At 34.3% G+C, this 15,769-nt stretch overlaps 1 protein-coding gene across 2 annotated transcripts; it reads left to right on the plus strand.

Moving 5' to 3' along the window:
- Positions 1–1,153: 1,153 nt before the first annotated feature.
- On the plus strand, positions 1,154–15,562 carry LOC128212813 (CD151 antigen-like). 2 transcript variants are annotated; one of them, XM_052918144.1, is made up of 9 exons: positions 1,154–1,208; positions 1,913–2,074; positions 2,454–2,654; positions 3,215–3,289; positions 5,228–5,332; positions 5,829–5,922; positions 6,854–7,020; positions 9,294–9,377; positions 11,441–15,562. In XM_052918144.1, the coding sequence occupies exons 2-9, from the start codon at positions 1,955–1,957 to the stop codon at positions 11,489–11,491; spliced, it is 897 nt and encodes a 298-aa protein (XP_052774104.1). In that variant the 5' UTR covers positions 1,154–1,208; positions 1,913–1,954; the 3' UTR covers positions 11,492–15,562. The 2 variants fall into 2 exon arrangements, with proteins under 2 accessions (XP_052774104.1, XP_052774105.1); XM_052918145.1 differs by having other exon boundaries at positions 1,156–1,196.
- Positions 15,563–15,769: the final 207 nt, after the last annotated feature.

The following is a 15,769-nucleotide window of genomic DNA, read 5'->3' on the forward strand; positions in this document are numbered from 1 at the left end:
ACATGTTGAATGTCGCTATTTTACAGCCGTTGTATATATAACAGGAAATAGTTACTCAACAGCGTATAATTATGTGTCTGTATATTATGGCTTTAGCTACACACACACCAATGGAAACGGTATTGACGGCGTCTTCTTTTAGTGCTCTACATGAATGAATGTGTTTAATAAAGTAACGATGACTTCATTTAACTCATGCCCTGAAAAGACGTGTACATGTTAAAAGTCACGAGTGGAAGCAAACAAAAACGAAATACAACTACAACGAAGTCCAGCTTTCAATATATATAAATATGGTCTAAAGAGGTGGGAAGGGTGACTGAATTCATGGTATAATCTTATTTTGAGAAAATGGGTTTCGGTTTAAGGATACATAGAATATAATAATAATAATAATAATAATAATAATAATGTGTTATAGTAATATCTTCCAATGCAAGTAATCGTTATATTATACACACGTTTTTGCGTTAAAGCATTTCTGGTTCATTCCAGAGCAGTTCCATTTCATCACGGACCTACATGTATAAACCACGGACACATCTTTTTGTCAGAATAATTGCATAATAACACAAAACACTAATTTTTAACTTCATGCAGTTAAGATTTAGATACAGTCAGACGTTAGGAAAGACAACCAGCTCATAGATATATACGTCCGTGCTCTTACACATGTTCCTGCTACAGTAAGGAGCTGACAATCAAGATACTGTATATGTATGCCCTCAATAGCATAAATTGACGGATGATTTACTGTCCATAAAATGAACGATTTTCGATATAAAAGTTATAAGATCGTGAATCTGTTCTTCGACATACGTTGTCAATTAACCAAAGATGTTTCATACGAAATTTTAACTTACTACATCAAAAACTATCCAAGATAATTGTAAAAAAACTCCAAAAGTGTTCGGATTTGTGACCTCAGCCAGTATCCACAATAATGTGCGTTATAGGTAGTATTTTTTTAAACATTTGGACATTCATTATGTTCCCCTTAACTACGGACCTATAAACCATACATACGTCCGTAGAGTCGCCAAAACAAAGCATTATAAAAAAAAGACTCTTTTAAAAGCGGCTGTTTATATGGACTAACCGTCAAGTTTTATATAAAGAAAATAGTTGAATGTAACCTAGCGACGGACATATTTACTGGGGTAGTGAATTACGGGGAAACCGGTTGCAGTTTTCAGGTAAACAAAAAGGTATTTTATCAAATTTTCTTTAAAAAAAATACACACATATATTTACCTAGCGTTCATGTTCTTTTTAAACGTTTTACTGCATGAAACAATGTTGAACTGTTCGAATCAGATTGGAATTTTTCAGTGTATGATTCTCCACTAGTTCTTATGTATCTATAGACACCAAAAGGTGTTTTTACAATTTTGGGTATTGGAAGACTCGAGCCATCATACATAACTACTAGTCAAAAATAATATAGTGTTATACAGGATCCTTCCAATCCCTAAGGATTTGCCATATCAAACATCCTAAAAAAGATCTGTCAACGTACAATCAATTGGACTAACATAACTACCTATTGTTAACTTAGTTTTAAATAAAATGCATAGATTCTAAGCGCTGCTACTGGTTCTTACATTATAAGAAGCTGTTGGAAGTCTAAATTATTTTTTCTCTTCAACATAAAAGCTTAATGTTTTCATTTTTTTTTTATTCTAGGTGTCCAATAAAAGACTGCAAAAAACTTAAGCATAATGTAAAGTGTTCACACACATATATGTTCAATAATGCTCAACAATTTTATTTAGATTTACAACAGACACAAGTCAACATCCAATCCATTTCTCAGTGGCTTATTATCTTATAGTTCATACTTTGCAGTTATAATTCTCTAACTTATAAATTTATAAACAAGCCTCATTTGTTTATATGATTTTATTTACAGCACATCTCTTCTGTTCACAACATGCTGTGATAGACATCAACAATGGCAAGAGGAAAACTGGCCTTCGATCATTTGGACATACTGTCCGAGAACAAAGATAATGATGGAAAACTGTTGCACATTTTCCGTATTGTGCTGCTTGTCATCATGGGACTTATTTCGGTCAGTTATTTTGTTTTGGGGCTTAAAATGTAAAAAGACTAACTTTTTATATTCTTCATGACAGGAGTGCAATATCCTATTTTATTTTATACATTTGCTGATGATGATGATGATGATGATGATGATGATGATGATGATGGTGGTGGTGGTGATGATGGTGGTGGTGGTGGTGGTGGTGGTGGTGGTGGTGGTGGTGATGGTGGTGGTGATGATGATGATGATGGTGGTGGTGGTGGTGGTGGTGGTGGTGATGATGATGATGATGATGATGATGATGATGATGATGATGATGATGATGATGATGATGATGATGATGATAATGATGTTGATTAACATTTTATTGATATGCCTAATCGCTTATCTTTAATGGTATATTTAGGTCGGGGGCATTGCAATTCTCGCCATTGGTATATGGACGCATGAGGTGGACTACGGTAGCAGGGCGGTAAGCGGGCTCATTGGCATTGCCCTCTACCAAGTAGATTCAGTTATCATGATTATCTGCGGCTCTCTCACCATTGCAGTCATGATAATTGGTTTTGTTGGGCTTCTCAGACCACAGAAATGTCTTCTCGGATTTGTAAGTGTTTTGCTAAGCTTTAGATTTCTAAACAAACTTTGTATGGAACGTTTTCTGCTTTTATTTTATTACTGATTTACTTTACTATTATAAGAATACAGAATGCATTACTCAAAGAACATTTGAAGTGACTCTTTTATTCAAAATCAATACATACACCTGCATAACAAACATAAATTTTGAGTGATCAACCTTTAACTACTAACTAAATGATGCATTTATGGAAAATTTTAATTACTGTTAACACAATTGTAAGCATGAATTTAGTAGCTGAATACACAAATGATTGGTGAATGCTAAAAGATTTACTGCAATCTACTATCGACTCCTAAGGTAAAAATTAAATACTATGATGTTTTCTGCACCTTTCTTCCAAGTTAATCTTGGTATCCTTCATAAAAACCATTGATTTTGAGATTTTTCCAACCATTTTGGTATATTTTAACAATTGTAATAAGTGTGGTAAGTTTTATTTGGGAGTAGGAGTGCATCTTTAAATGAATTGAATATTATGTATTTTGCCAATAAATTTCATACCATAATTCTCCTATTCTTTTCAGCACCTGTCTGTGATGTCATTCACTGCATTTGGGCTGTTTGCTGCTGGCATTCTTGGCTATGTATTCATTGGGGAGGTAAGTTTGAAATGTGGCTACTGAATACTAATAAAGGATAAGATGGAGTTTAAACGCTGATCAAGGGCCAACGTATTCATTGGTGAAGTAAGCTTGTTATGTGGCTACTGTATACTAATAAAGGATAAGATGGAGTTTAAACGCTGATCGAGGGCCAACGTATTCATTAGGGAAGTAAGTTTGAAATGTGGCTACTGAATACTAATGAAAGATTAGATGAGTTTAAAAGCTGATCAAGGGCCAATGTATTCATTAGGGAAGTAAGCTTGTAATGTGATTACTTCATCTAAGTCTACTCATAATAAACACTTATAGAAAATAAGATGAAGTATAACGCATATCAAGGGCAAATGCTTATGAAGGGTCAAAAATCTCAATTTTCTGAGCAGTGATCTCCCTTAATGAGCAGAGCAGATTTCCATGTATGAAAATTATGGTAGCATTTTTAAGAAATGAATTGCATTTGATCTTATTGCTCTTTTGCTTTTGTTTGAATTTTTAAAATATTGATTCAGTCATATCTAAAAGGTAAAATATATTCTGAACATGGTTACATGATTGTGGTCATTATCTCATGAGACATGTGACTACAATGGATACTGGACTGCAAAGGGAAGTAACTGCTGCGTGCACTTTGCAAAGGCTTAACTTCAATATTTCTAGAGTTAACATTTCAAGATTCCAATTCTTTTTTTTATATTGCCCTTTGGATAATGGTTAGAATATGTCACCGATGGGATGCATTGAAAATATGATAGGGTGGTTTATGTGTTGGTAATGCTTTTTGGTCCAGGACATAATATTCCACGTAAGATTTTTTCAGCTAAAGTCCACGGGAGTCAAATATGACCTTCTGGATCATAATAAAAAACAATAACCCTTTTATCTTATATCTGACTTGCTAAAATCATTTAGAGGACACTGTTTAATGTATGACATTTTTTTTTCTGACTTCATTCAGCCTTAATGAATCAGGTGGAATACAGATGAACTCATTTTGCTATATACACTGCTTGCAGGTTTATGAGGGGTGTGGATATCCATATTTTATGTTTAATTATGTAATAGCTTTCATGAAAATTTATGAAATAAAATAGTGTTATTAGTACCAGGGCTTGAATTTAGAATAAAATAGTGCTTGCAAATTTTTGCCAGTGCTTAAAATGCAAAATCTGGAGTTGACTCGCAATATTTTTGTACACCCCTTTGTTTTTGTAAGGAAAATGAAATGTGATCAAAAACAACAGCAATGTTTGCTGTGTCATAACAATTCACCTTCTAAATTAGATTTGTAAACATAGAAAAATTATTGAGGAAGTCTGATACACAGTCTGCACAAAATACCTTGCAGACGTTTCCATCAAAGGTTAACTCCATGTGGGGTTTCTTTTCCCAATACTGCAGCCTACAACCTGAACACGGAAAAACAGTCTACAATGTGTGCTAAGGGTAACACACTTGTGTAGATGTCATTATTTAATGAGTGTTTTTGAGAAATAAAGAGTAGGACAATTTTGCTATTGTTCTAGAGTTTTCACTTGCAAAATGTACCTTAAAACTCAACTCGCAATATCCGATTTTTACTAGTATTTTGCGAGTTTGCGAGAGCTAGATTCTAGCCCTGAATGGTACTGTGTTTTGATGTGGGAAGTGCATTTGACTGTAAAAATTCTTGACGGTCAAATATGACCTTCCGAATCAAAATGCAGTACTCAAAACCCTTTTATAATCTACGTTTCTAATTTAAATAACATATATGACATGTTATTACATAATAACAATGACAATACAATGATACTTGTTATGGCGTGACTTCAGAACACTGGAATACAGCCAAATTGCATTAGGTGAATATGGACAATGGAATTTTGCCGTACCGGTATATATTGCTTGCTGATTTATTATGCGTATATAATAAGAATGTATACTCCATTGAAGCTGGAAGATTCTGTAAAGGGTTCCCTGAAAGAGAGTGTGGTGGAGAAGTATGGGGTGGAGGGCCAGAAATCCATCACCAACCAGTGGGACAAGATACAGAAAAGTGTGAGTACATGATGGAATATAACACTATCTCATATCTATGTATATTGCAGCATTGCAAGCTGAAAATATGTTTTGGATTATGAATTGCTTTTTCTTTCCTCATTGAACATTTGTATTGTAATGCATACTGTAGTAGCTTATTTGTATGCCAAGATATTTTCATAGCCCTTTTTTGCTATCGTAATCACTGTAATCTTATAAAGATATTTGCATAGCACTTAATACCCTTGTTCGGTCAAATAAATGAAAATTCTGTTTTTCTGGTTGTAATATCTGTTGAGTGAGGCCTCTTGATTAACTGAGGAAATGTTACGAGAATATGCATCTGCTTGTTTGTGTTGTGTACTAGTGTTTCAGAATTTGTGTCGGGAACTAGTGCTAGTTTTTCATTGAGTCTTACTATGTCAACTGTTTTGTTTTGCACATTTTGATAACTACTGATATTAACTTATATTTTGTGTCTTTTGGTATTAAGGATTGAATTTTTTGTTGATAGTTCCGTTGTTGTGGAGCATCGGGCGATGTGAATTCTTCAACATCCTGGTTCCTCTATCAGCATGACAGCTTCTGGGTTCGGGACGATCTCTCAAGTAAGAGCTGCAACTGTGTTATTCAACTTGATGTGTCTATATATATACATGTTTGACAACCTGTCCTGACATTTTTACTCATAGTTAAGAATAATTTCAATGGAGCCATTTTATCAATGAGGGTATGGCCCAACATTGTTAGATGAACAAATTCAGCTGAATATTGAACTTTAAAAATTAATTGAAAATTAATGTACAAATTCAAATAAACTTAGTGTTACATTATAAGTCAAACAGTTTGTTTTAAAATATATGTCCTTACTCATTATAGCCAGTTATATGAATAAAAAAATAAGAAATACTACACTGCACTGGAGAAGGCTCCAAGGAAATGTCTTCTGATGCTTTTATATCCTTATAAATAGAATGATAATTACTTGTTTCTAATATGAATACAATATATATTCATGTGCATTTGAATTTAATATCATAGACAAAACATAACTACATTATGTAATTGGCACCAGGCTTGTATTTATAGTTGGTAGCAAAACAACCTGATCATGATATTCAGGGGTTCTAGAGATCAAGATGAATCCTGAAATCAGGATAGAGACCTGTTAACGCCAGACTACTGTATAGTTGTATAGTTTCTCAGACATTTTCATCAAAGACAGTAGGAAGTACCTTAATATGAATAAAAATGACTTTGGAAATGATTCAAAATGGGTCTAAGCCCCTTTACCCTGCTTTAGGCATGAATCCCTCATACTTGAACATATCCACAGCAGTTTTCCAGGATTCACAATAATCAGCTGTTTGAACTCCTGGATATGTACCCACTATTATTACAATGACAAATATTTCATTGCATTCTGAGCCACTGGCCTATAAAGAAATATGCAGAAACAAATATATAAAACAACATGTGCATTTAACAATGATAAGTATATGCTATTATTAAATTGTTTCTATAATTACCATTTTCTAGACCGAAGTCTTGTACCGAAGAGTTGTTGTAGCGAGGATTCGAACATGGAGCTGTGTACAGGAAAGGTGAACATGACCAACAGTACAATATTCAGCAGCTGGGCCCCGTATGGTGAACCCGAAAAAGTAGACCCACCCCTCACATACAACTACACTATCTTCACTGATGTACGTAAAGTCACTCTAGAATAATTGTGTATTATGTATATGAAATATCAAATTTGGGCAAATTTCATACTGATAAGATTACAAAGCCTTGTCACTTTCTTTACCAAACTTTGTTTGGAACCAGGATTAATCCATCAAATTCTCTTTGTTTGTTTTTGAACTTGAGCATTTCTTTTATAATCTTTACCTAACTTGGTGACTATTTCAATGGGTATTAATGAAATTAAAGTCTCATGGAAGAAATATCGCATAGAATTTGCAACTGATGCAATCTTTTTTGCACCAATTTTAGTGAAGTTTGATGCATTTTGAGTACAAACATAGATTGTTAACATCGTTAAAAGAGCTGCCATACAATACAAATGTTTTGTACTGGTTTACATTTTTGCTTTGCGGAACAATCCTTGATTGATTATGTTAATTGACCAGATCCATGAGTAAAATGATAACAATAAAAAAGTTAATGTTGATTCAACTGTGTAAAAATTGACCCACCACTGCCAAATTCAATGTAATTTTGACAAAACATCAAGACCTATCTCCAATGTCAAGAAACTACAGCAATGGAATGTAATGATAAGTATGTAGATGTCAATTTTTTCTTGTTCTGAAAAACGGTTAAAATGAGTTTAAAATTATACTTTCAAAACATTAAATCTTTACGAATTACGGTGAAATGTTTATATGCATGTTATCTTCGCCACCCTTATCTGCCATATCGCACCATTCAATTTGAAGTTATGACCCTTGAATTTTCAAAACCTCACCTTTCTTGCAATTCAATACAATCAGTGAATGTGTTTTTATTAAGCCCCCCTTCAAAGAAGAGGGGTATATTGCTTTGCACATGTAGGTTGGTCGGTCCGTCGGTAGACCAAAGCTTGTCCGAGTGATAACTCAAGAATTCCTGGACGTATGGTCATCAAACTTGACATGAAGGTTGGGCCTGACCAGTAGATGACCCCTAATGATTTTTGGGCTCATCGGGTCAAAGGTCAAGGTCACATTGACCTTGAATGGTAAAAGGTTGTCTGTGTGATAATCGACAATGCCTGAACCCATGGCCCTCAAAATTGACTTGGAGGTTGGGCCTGACCAGTAGATGACCCTTATTGTTTTTGGGGGTCATCAGGCTAAAGGTCAAGGTCACAATGACCTTGAATAGTAAAAGGTTGTCGGAGTGATAACTCAACAGTACCTGCACCCATGGCTCTTAAACTTGACTTGGAGGTTGGGCCTGACCAGTAGATGGCTCCTATTGATATTAGGGGTCATTGGGCCAAAGGTCAAGGTCACAGTGACCTTGAATGATAAAAGGTTGTCCGAGTGATAACTCAACAATGCCTGCACCCATGGCCCTCAAACATGACTTGGAAGTTGAGTCTGACCAGTAGATGACCCCTATTGATTTTAGGGGTCGAAGGTCAAGGTCACAGTGACCTTGAAAGCAAACTCGACAATTCCTGGTCCTATGGTCATCAAACTTGACATGAAGGTTGGGCCTGACCAGTAGATGACCCCTCTTGACTTTGGGGGTAATTGGGCCAAGGTCACAGTAACATGTAACGCAAAAAAGTTAACAAATCTTTTCCCAGTGATATCTTATTAATGCCTGAACCTATGATCATCAAACTTGACATGGAAGTTGGGCCTGACCAGTAGATGACCCTTATTGATTTAAGGACTCATTGGTTCAAAGGTCAAGATCACAGTGACCTTGAATGTGAAAATGTTTCGAGTGATAACTCGACAATGCCTGCACCCAGGCCCTCAAACTTGACTTGGAGTTGCGTCTGACCTGTAGATGACCCCTTATGATTTTAGGGGTCATTGGGTCAAAGGCCAAGGTCACAGTGACCTTAAACGAAAAAAGCTTGTCTGTGTGATAACTTGTCAATGCCTGCATCCATGGCCCTCAAACTTGACATTTAGATTTTTGGTGACCATCTGATGACTCCTTTGGATTTTGAGGTCATAGAGTCAAAGGTCATAACACACTCTATCCTCACACTTTGAATGGTCATAATCATAAAACTGCCTCAACGGCATCCAATGTCATTGACAAATCAGCTGTCATTTCGGTCCATGCATATTTCATTCAATTGTCCATATAATCTTGACAACATGGCGCTCAGGGGGGCATAATGTTTGACAAACATCTCTTGTTACCTATATTTTTAAAAGACGAACTTGATCAATTTCAATTTTAAAACATATCACTTGAGGTTTGCTTTTTATAGTAATATAAAATTATGTTATTTTTCTTCTTGAAGGGTTGTTATGACAAACTAGAGGGATATCTCAGGCAGAACGGTATATTGATTGGGACAGCAGCAATAGTCGTAGGTGTGTTCATGGTAAGCTTGAGTTTATCAAGTCTCATTTGTTTTTGTGCATTAATTATGTTAACCCAAGAGATTTTTAACGCCTGGTATTAGACGGGATGTATTATGGATTCACCTGCATCAGATGGATATCTACTCATTTGTCTGCGCTTTAAATTGAAAAGCTTTAGTCCAATCAACACCAAACTTGGAAAATATGTGTATGAGCAGATAATTTTAGCCAGGTTTGATTATCAGTTTGAGCCCAGTCACTCCAGAGTTATGCCCCTTGAATTGCTTAGATAGCACTAACTTCATTTTGTCTAAACTGTAACTCGAGGAGCTTTTGTCCAATCATCACCAAACTTGGACAATGTATGTATGGTCACAACTTCTCTGCCAGGTTCGATAATCAGCCATGTAGCCTCAGTCACCTCAGAGTCATTTTTTAGCTCGACTATTCAAAGAATAAGGAGAGCTATACTATTCACCCAAGTGTCGGCGTCAGCGTCACCCCTTGGTTAAGGTTTTGCGTGCAAGCACACATAGGTTAATATCTCAGCAACTGCTTGAGGTATTGCATTGAAACTTGATACAATGGTACTCAACCATCCAACCTACTTAATTAACCATGTTAGGTAACTCTAGTTTGCATTTAATGCAAATAATTGCCCTTAATTATTCGACTTAGAAATTCTGGTTAAGGTTTTGCGTGCAAGCACACATAGGTTAATATCTCAGTAACTAATTGAGTTATTGTATTGAGACTTGATACAATGATACTCAACCATCCAACCTACTTAATTAACCAAGTTATATAACTCTAGTTTGCATTTAATGCAAATAATTGCCCTTTATTATTCGACTTAGAAATTCTGGTTAAGGTTTTGCGTGCAAGCTCACATAGGTTAATATCTCAGCAACTGCTTGAGGTATTGCATTGAGACTTGATACAATGGTACTCAACCATCCAACATACTTAATTAACCAAGTGAGATAACTTTAGTTTGCATTTAATGCCAATAATAGGCCTTTATTATTTGACTTAGAAATTCTGGTTAAGGTTTTGCGTGCAAGCACACATAGGTTAATATCTCAGCAACTACTTTAGGTATTGCATTGAGACTTGATACAATGGTACTCAACCATCCAACCTACTTAATTAACCAAGTTAGATAACTCTAGTTTGCATTTAATGCAAATGACAGGCCTTTATTATTTGACTTAGAAATTCTGGTTAAGATTTTGCGGGCAAGCACACATAGGTTAATATCCCAGCAACTGCTTGAGGTATTGCATTGAGACTTGATACAATGGTACTCAACCATCCAACCTACTTAATTAACCAAATTAAATAACTCTAGTTTGCATTAAATTCAAATAATGGCCCCTTTTTTATTCAACATAGAAATTCTTGTTAAGGTTTTGCATGTAACCACTTTTAAGTCAATACCTCAGCGAATACATCATGTATTGCATTGAAACTTTTCACACAGGCTACCAACCATTTAACCTTCTTATTTAATCAAGTTAGATAACTCTATCTTTCATATTATATAATTTTTGCCCCTTTATTATTTGACTTCGAAATTCTGGTTAAGGTCTTGCATGTTAGCACACATAGGATATTATCTCAGTAATTACTTGATGTATTGCATTGAGACTTTATACAATGGTATTTAACCATCCAACCTAATTGAATAACCAAGTTAGATAACTGTATTTTGCAAATAATGGGCTTTTATTATTACACTTAAAAATTCTGTTTAAAATTTTGCATGTAACCACATTTATGTTAATATCTCAACACATCATGTATTGCATTGTAATCTAATCTAACAGTGATCCATGCATGTTTCGCCAAAACTTTTCAATCCTTACACTGAAAAGCGGGGGAATAGTCGAGTGTGCTGTCTCTGTGACAGCTCTTGTTTAAGTAGAACTGGATTTGTCTGTTTCCTTACAAAATAGTTATTTATTCTAGTCATTATATCTTCAGGTTTAAAGCTTTATCAAAGTTTCTAAAATACAAGAATGATATACCCAGTGCATTTAATATAGACTTTTATTCATTTACACTCCATTCTAATTTTCAGATAATTGAGATAGTGTGTACCATATTTGAATACAGACGTCTGAAGTTTTAAGCCTCCACAGACCTTCACTTCTTACCTGTCTACATATGGAGAGAGAAGGAAGTTGAAGTCTTATACTTGTGTATAGGCTTTCCAGGGTATACTTGAATACATACTCAGATCAGAGTCCAGCCTGCACCTATATTTATGATTATTATTGAAGACTTGCTTACTCTGTTTTATTGCACAATATACTCAAGTAACTTTTTTATCTGTGATAGCAAGATGTCTTAGTCATTTTACTGTAATTGTATTGACTTGTTGATCTTATTGTTTAAGGGTTTTTATTGTATTACATTGTACATCATTCACCAATCCGTCTTTGAAGGAAAACATGCAATTGACAGTTTTATTGAAGTTTTATGCTTTCAATAGTTTTAAAACCATAGAATGGATGAATGGTTCAATGGCATAGTTCCACGTCAAAATAAGTAATACTTCTTAATGAAATGGGTTTTCAATGATCAGCTAATACGAGAGAATCATTATACTTGTGTATGGCAACTATTGCCAAGGTGATATTTTAGATTTTAAAGTATTACGATACCTTTTGAATGTATTCTTGTATTGATTTTTTATGCCTCCAATGAATGATGGATGGCATATAGTTTCCGCACCATCAGTCAGACGATCTTGGTTGCAGTCAACTGTTTTATGATAATTTATCAAAAAACTCGAGACGGTTTTATCTATGTACATGAAACTTCACTGGTAGGTTGACATTGACCAGCAGATGATGCTTTTTGATTTTGAGGTCAAAAGTCACAGTCAACTGTCTTATGGAAACTTTGTCTTCACAATTATTTGAGAATGGTTTAACCTAGGGCCATCAAATAGCGTATGCAGGTTGCCATTAACCAGCAATTGACCTCGATTTGTTTTGTGGTCAGTAGGTCAGAAGTCAATAATAAATGCAATTCTTCGTTAAAAACCTTTATTGAACCATAGCTTCACTCAGGGGGCAAAATGTTAGACCAATGTACCTTTTTTCAAATTCACAATATATTGCTCTTTCATTTTTATTTTGTTCATAGTTTTGTTTGTGTTATGCTGAAATAACCAGCTATTCTGCAATAGTCATTCAGTCATTTATTTGATTCATATAGGACATATTTGAATTAATCCGTCCATACATACACATTTAAAAGCATCAGCTTGAGGCTTTTCATGTTTTGTTATCCTTGTGTAGAACATGGATTTAAAGGCATTGAAGTTTACGTAGTCATTACTGTTGTTTTTTATTCTTTGTACATATACATACATATATAGATGCATATCATTGTTGGTCAGATTTATTCATTCCTGTTTATTGGGATTCACTTATTCAGTATTGCATAGGGTAAGGGTCAGTTTGGTTTGACAGTTGTGAAACTGAAGTTCAGATATCAGGTATATTCATTCAACTGTGTTTAAAGTGCCCATATGGCATATGTTTTGGTTCTTTTCCTTACTTTTATATGTTGAGATATTTTGTAATATAAAAATAGAAAAATAATTCATATTAATTAAACTTCTGTAGATATGTTTAACCTGAGGAAAAACAGATGTTCCAGTTTAATACAGCTGTTAAAACCTAGGATCTGACATCAAATTGCGGATTATTTCATTAATGGTTAGGTATAACTTCATTATATTAGATACAAAAAGGATGCATTTTGAAAGTTTGTATACTAAATTTTTACATTTCACTCCTTATTCTGATACTTCAGCTATCATTAGAGCCTGCGTTATTTACACTTTTATGAACTAAATTAATAAAAATATTATAAGATAAATTCGCTCTTTGTTTGCAAATGCTGAAGGCATATGTTTATAGGGGTATTTGTAATGTAATATTTTGAGCAAAACAAGCTATCATCATTTTCTGATCAATCTTTGTAGCAAAGAGTATCTTGGAAGAACCAATTTGTTCTGTTACCATAGTTTTTAAGATATTGCACTGATTCTTTATTGTTTGGTTCTTACAGACACACACGTATACACATATACATGTATACACATACACACACATACACATAAACACGTATACACATACACACATATACACATACACATGTATACACATACACATGTGTACACACGTACACACACACACACGACCACACATACACACGTGTATAAACGTAACATGCAGAATCTCACTTTATTGAAGCACAGTTTGTGCGAGTACTTTTTCAATTCAAAAGCCTATTTATTGTTTATACTTATTGACTCTTTGTTTTGTAGTATTAACATATTGTCCAAGGGGACACAGTAATAAGTCCTCTAAATTCAGGAAGCTTCTTCAACCTTGCTAGTAGTATAGTTAGCATGCAAACGGACATGATAACTGTTAGTAAAATACACATAGTTGGTATATTTACTTTTCTAACTGTTTTACAAAGCTGCTGAGGCTGAGTCCTGCCAGTTTAGACTCATTTTTGAATGCTGAACTTGAATCATAGTCTAAATAAGGTACATATTTTCTTCTGTTTACAATGAGTTACATATATATGGAATTAATTGAAAATGACATGATTGTTGATCAACTTTGCTTTGATGTTGTCAAACATACTGTATTCTTTTGCACATTTTTTCATGTAAACCTTTTAATGATGTTCATTTTTAGACCCCTACCGATTTAAGCAGAAGGAACTAGGTTTAATCTCCTGTCTGACTGGAATAACTGAAAGCTGCAATAATTCAAGAAGTATTCAAGCAAGGTCAAGGACACTTGATGTGTGGAGTGGGGGCCATTAGGAGATTATGCCTGTCATTTTTAGTCGTTTATAAATAGTGGAAATACTAGTACCGCTCTTTGAATCCTGCAAATAGTATCTAGGTCAATGAAACTTGTATAGGTGGCCATAATGGGAATTATAAACATTGTTTTACTTTTTTGTTAAAAGATAATGACTATTTACTATTTTCTTGTCAGACAAAAATTGTGGTTGTTATGGCAACAGAAATAGTGAAGATACCAATTTTTCCGGGGATTTTTGTTTAACTCTAAAAGTGTAAAATCTACATTTATGGACGTTAGATATGGATAGATGCATTGGTCATTTGAGGATTATGTATGTATTTTTGATAAAAAAACAGTGAAAATACCAAACATTTTGTCTGCATTCTACAATGACTCAGAAAGTATTTAATAAAACCTAGTATGTGATAGAGGGTCATTAGGCAATTAGGCAAGTGGTTAATTATTTCGTTAGGCAAAAAATATCATTGCTATGGCAATAAAAATAGTGAAAGACTACCCTTTGACTTGATCTTGGCTTAACTCAAGCCAACTATGTTCATGAAACTTAGTATGTCATTAGCAAGCCATTTGGGGATAATGCAGGTCGCTTTATGTTTTTGCTCGGTAAAAGTACAGAAACAGTGTGAACGTCTTTCCGTTCAAAAAATAGATCGTGTGTTAACTCAAAAAGTACGCAATCTAAGTGTATGAAACTTTGTGTAAACGTTATTTGGGCCCGATAAGAAAATTTTGCTCATCTTTTAAAAGTATTATGACTGGTAATAAAACCGGTAGGGGACTATTGTATTGCTAGCAATACTTATTGACGTGTTGAACCAGGGTACCACCTGAAAACAATTTGTAGTAATTATATTTATGTCCGTTTGTGTTCCATTATTTATAATTTTAGTTATTGTGGGGGGTTTTCAAATTTGCTGTATTCAGAAAAAAATATTTACGGTTTTCAGCCATGACATTTATTTTATACAAAAAAACGTTATCATATAAAAACTATTATTTATTTTTTAATAAGATGTGTTGTAATAATGCAAGATTAGAATTATATGTCAATGTACGAGTGAGTATGTGATTGTGATATGACATTCATAGACACAATGCTCTAGTTACTGGAGATGTCTTCGTACACATTCCTTGCAGTTTTCATTTTAGTACTTGTCAAATAGAATATCACCAACTTGTTGTTGGTGTAAAAAGAACACATGTTAACTGTAGATTCACAATCTATTTTTAAGCGTTTAATCAATAGTTTTTTTCAATATTACTTCTTCATTGGCGTCAAATGTATAGGTCTTCAAATTATATGCCGACGTTATGTTGCGTATATTAAATGTTAAAGAACTAAAGCTGTTGTGTTTATATTGACTAGGTTCTCAACCAAAACAAGGTTGGGTCATGTGACAGTCGTTCAGTTAGATGAACGGCTGGCCCTTTTCATGAATCAAAACCAACCGGATGAAAGGGTTTACTTGTGTAGCAAAGGCATGCAACTAAGCTATTTGGACAGTATTTTATAGGGACACGATCGAGGTAGCAAAGACTTCAGG

The sequence above is a fragment of the Mya arenaria genome, chromosome 13 (genome assembly GCF_026914265.1).
Source record: "Mya arenaria isolate MELC-2E11 chromosome 13, ASM2691426v1".
Lineage (NCBI taxonomy): Eukaryota > Metazoa > Mollusca > Bivalvia > Myida > Myidae > Mya > Mya arenaria.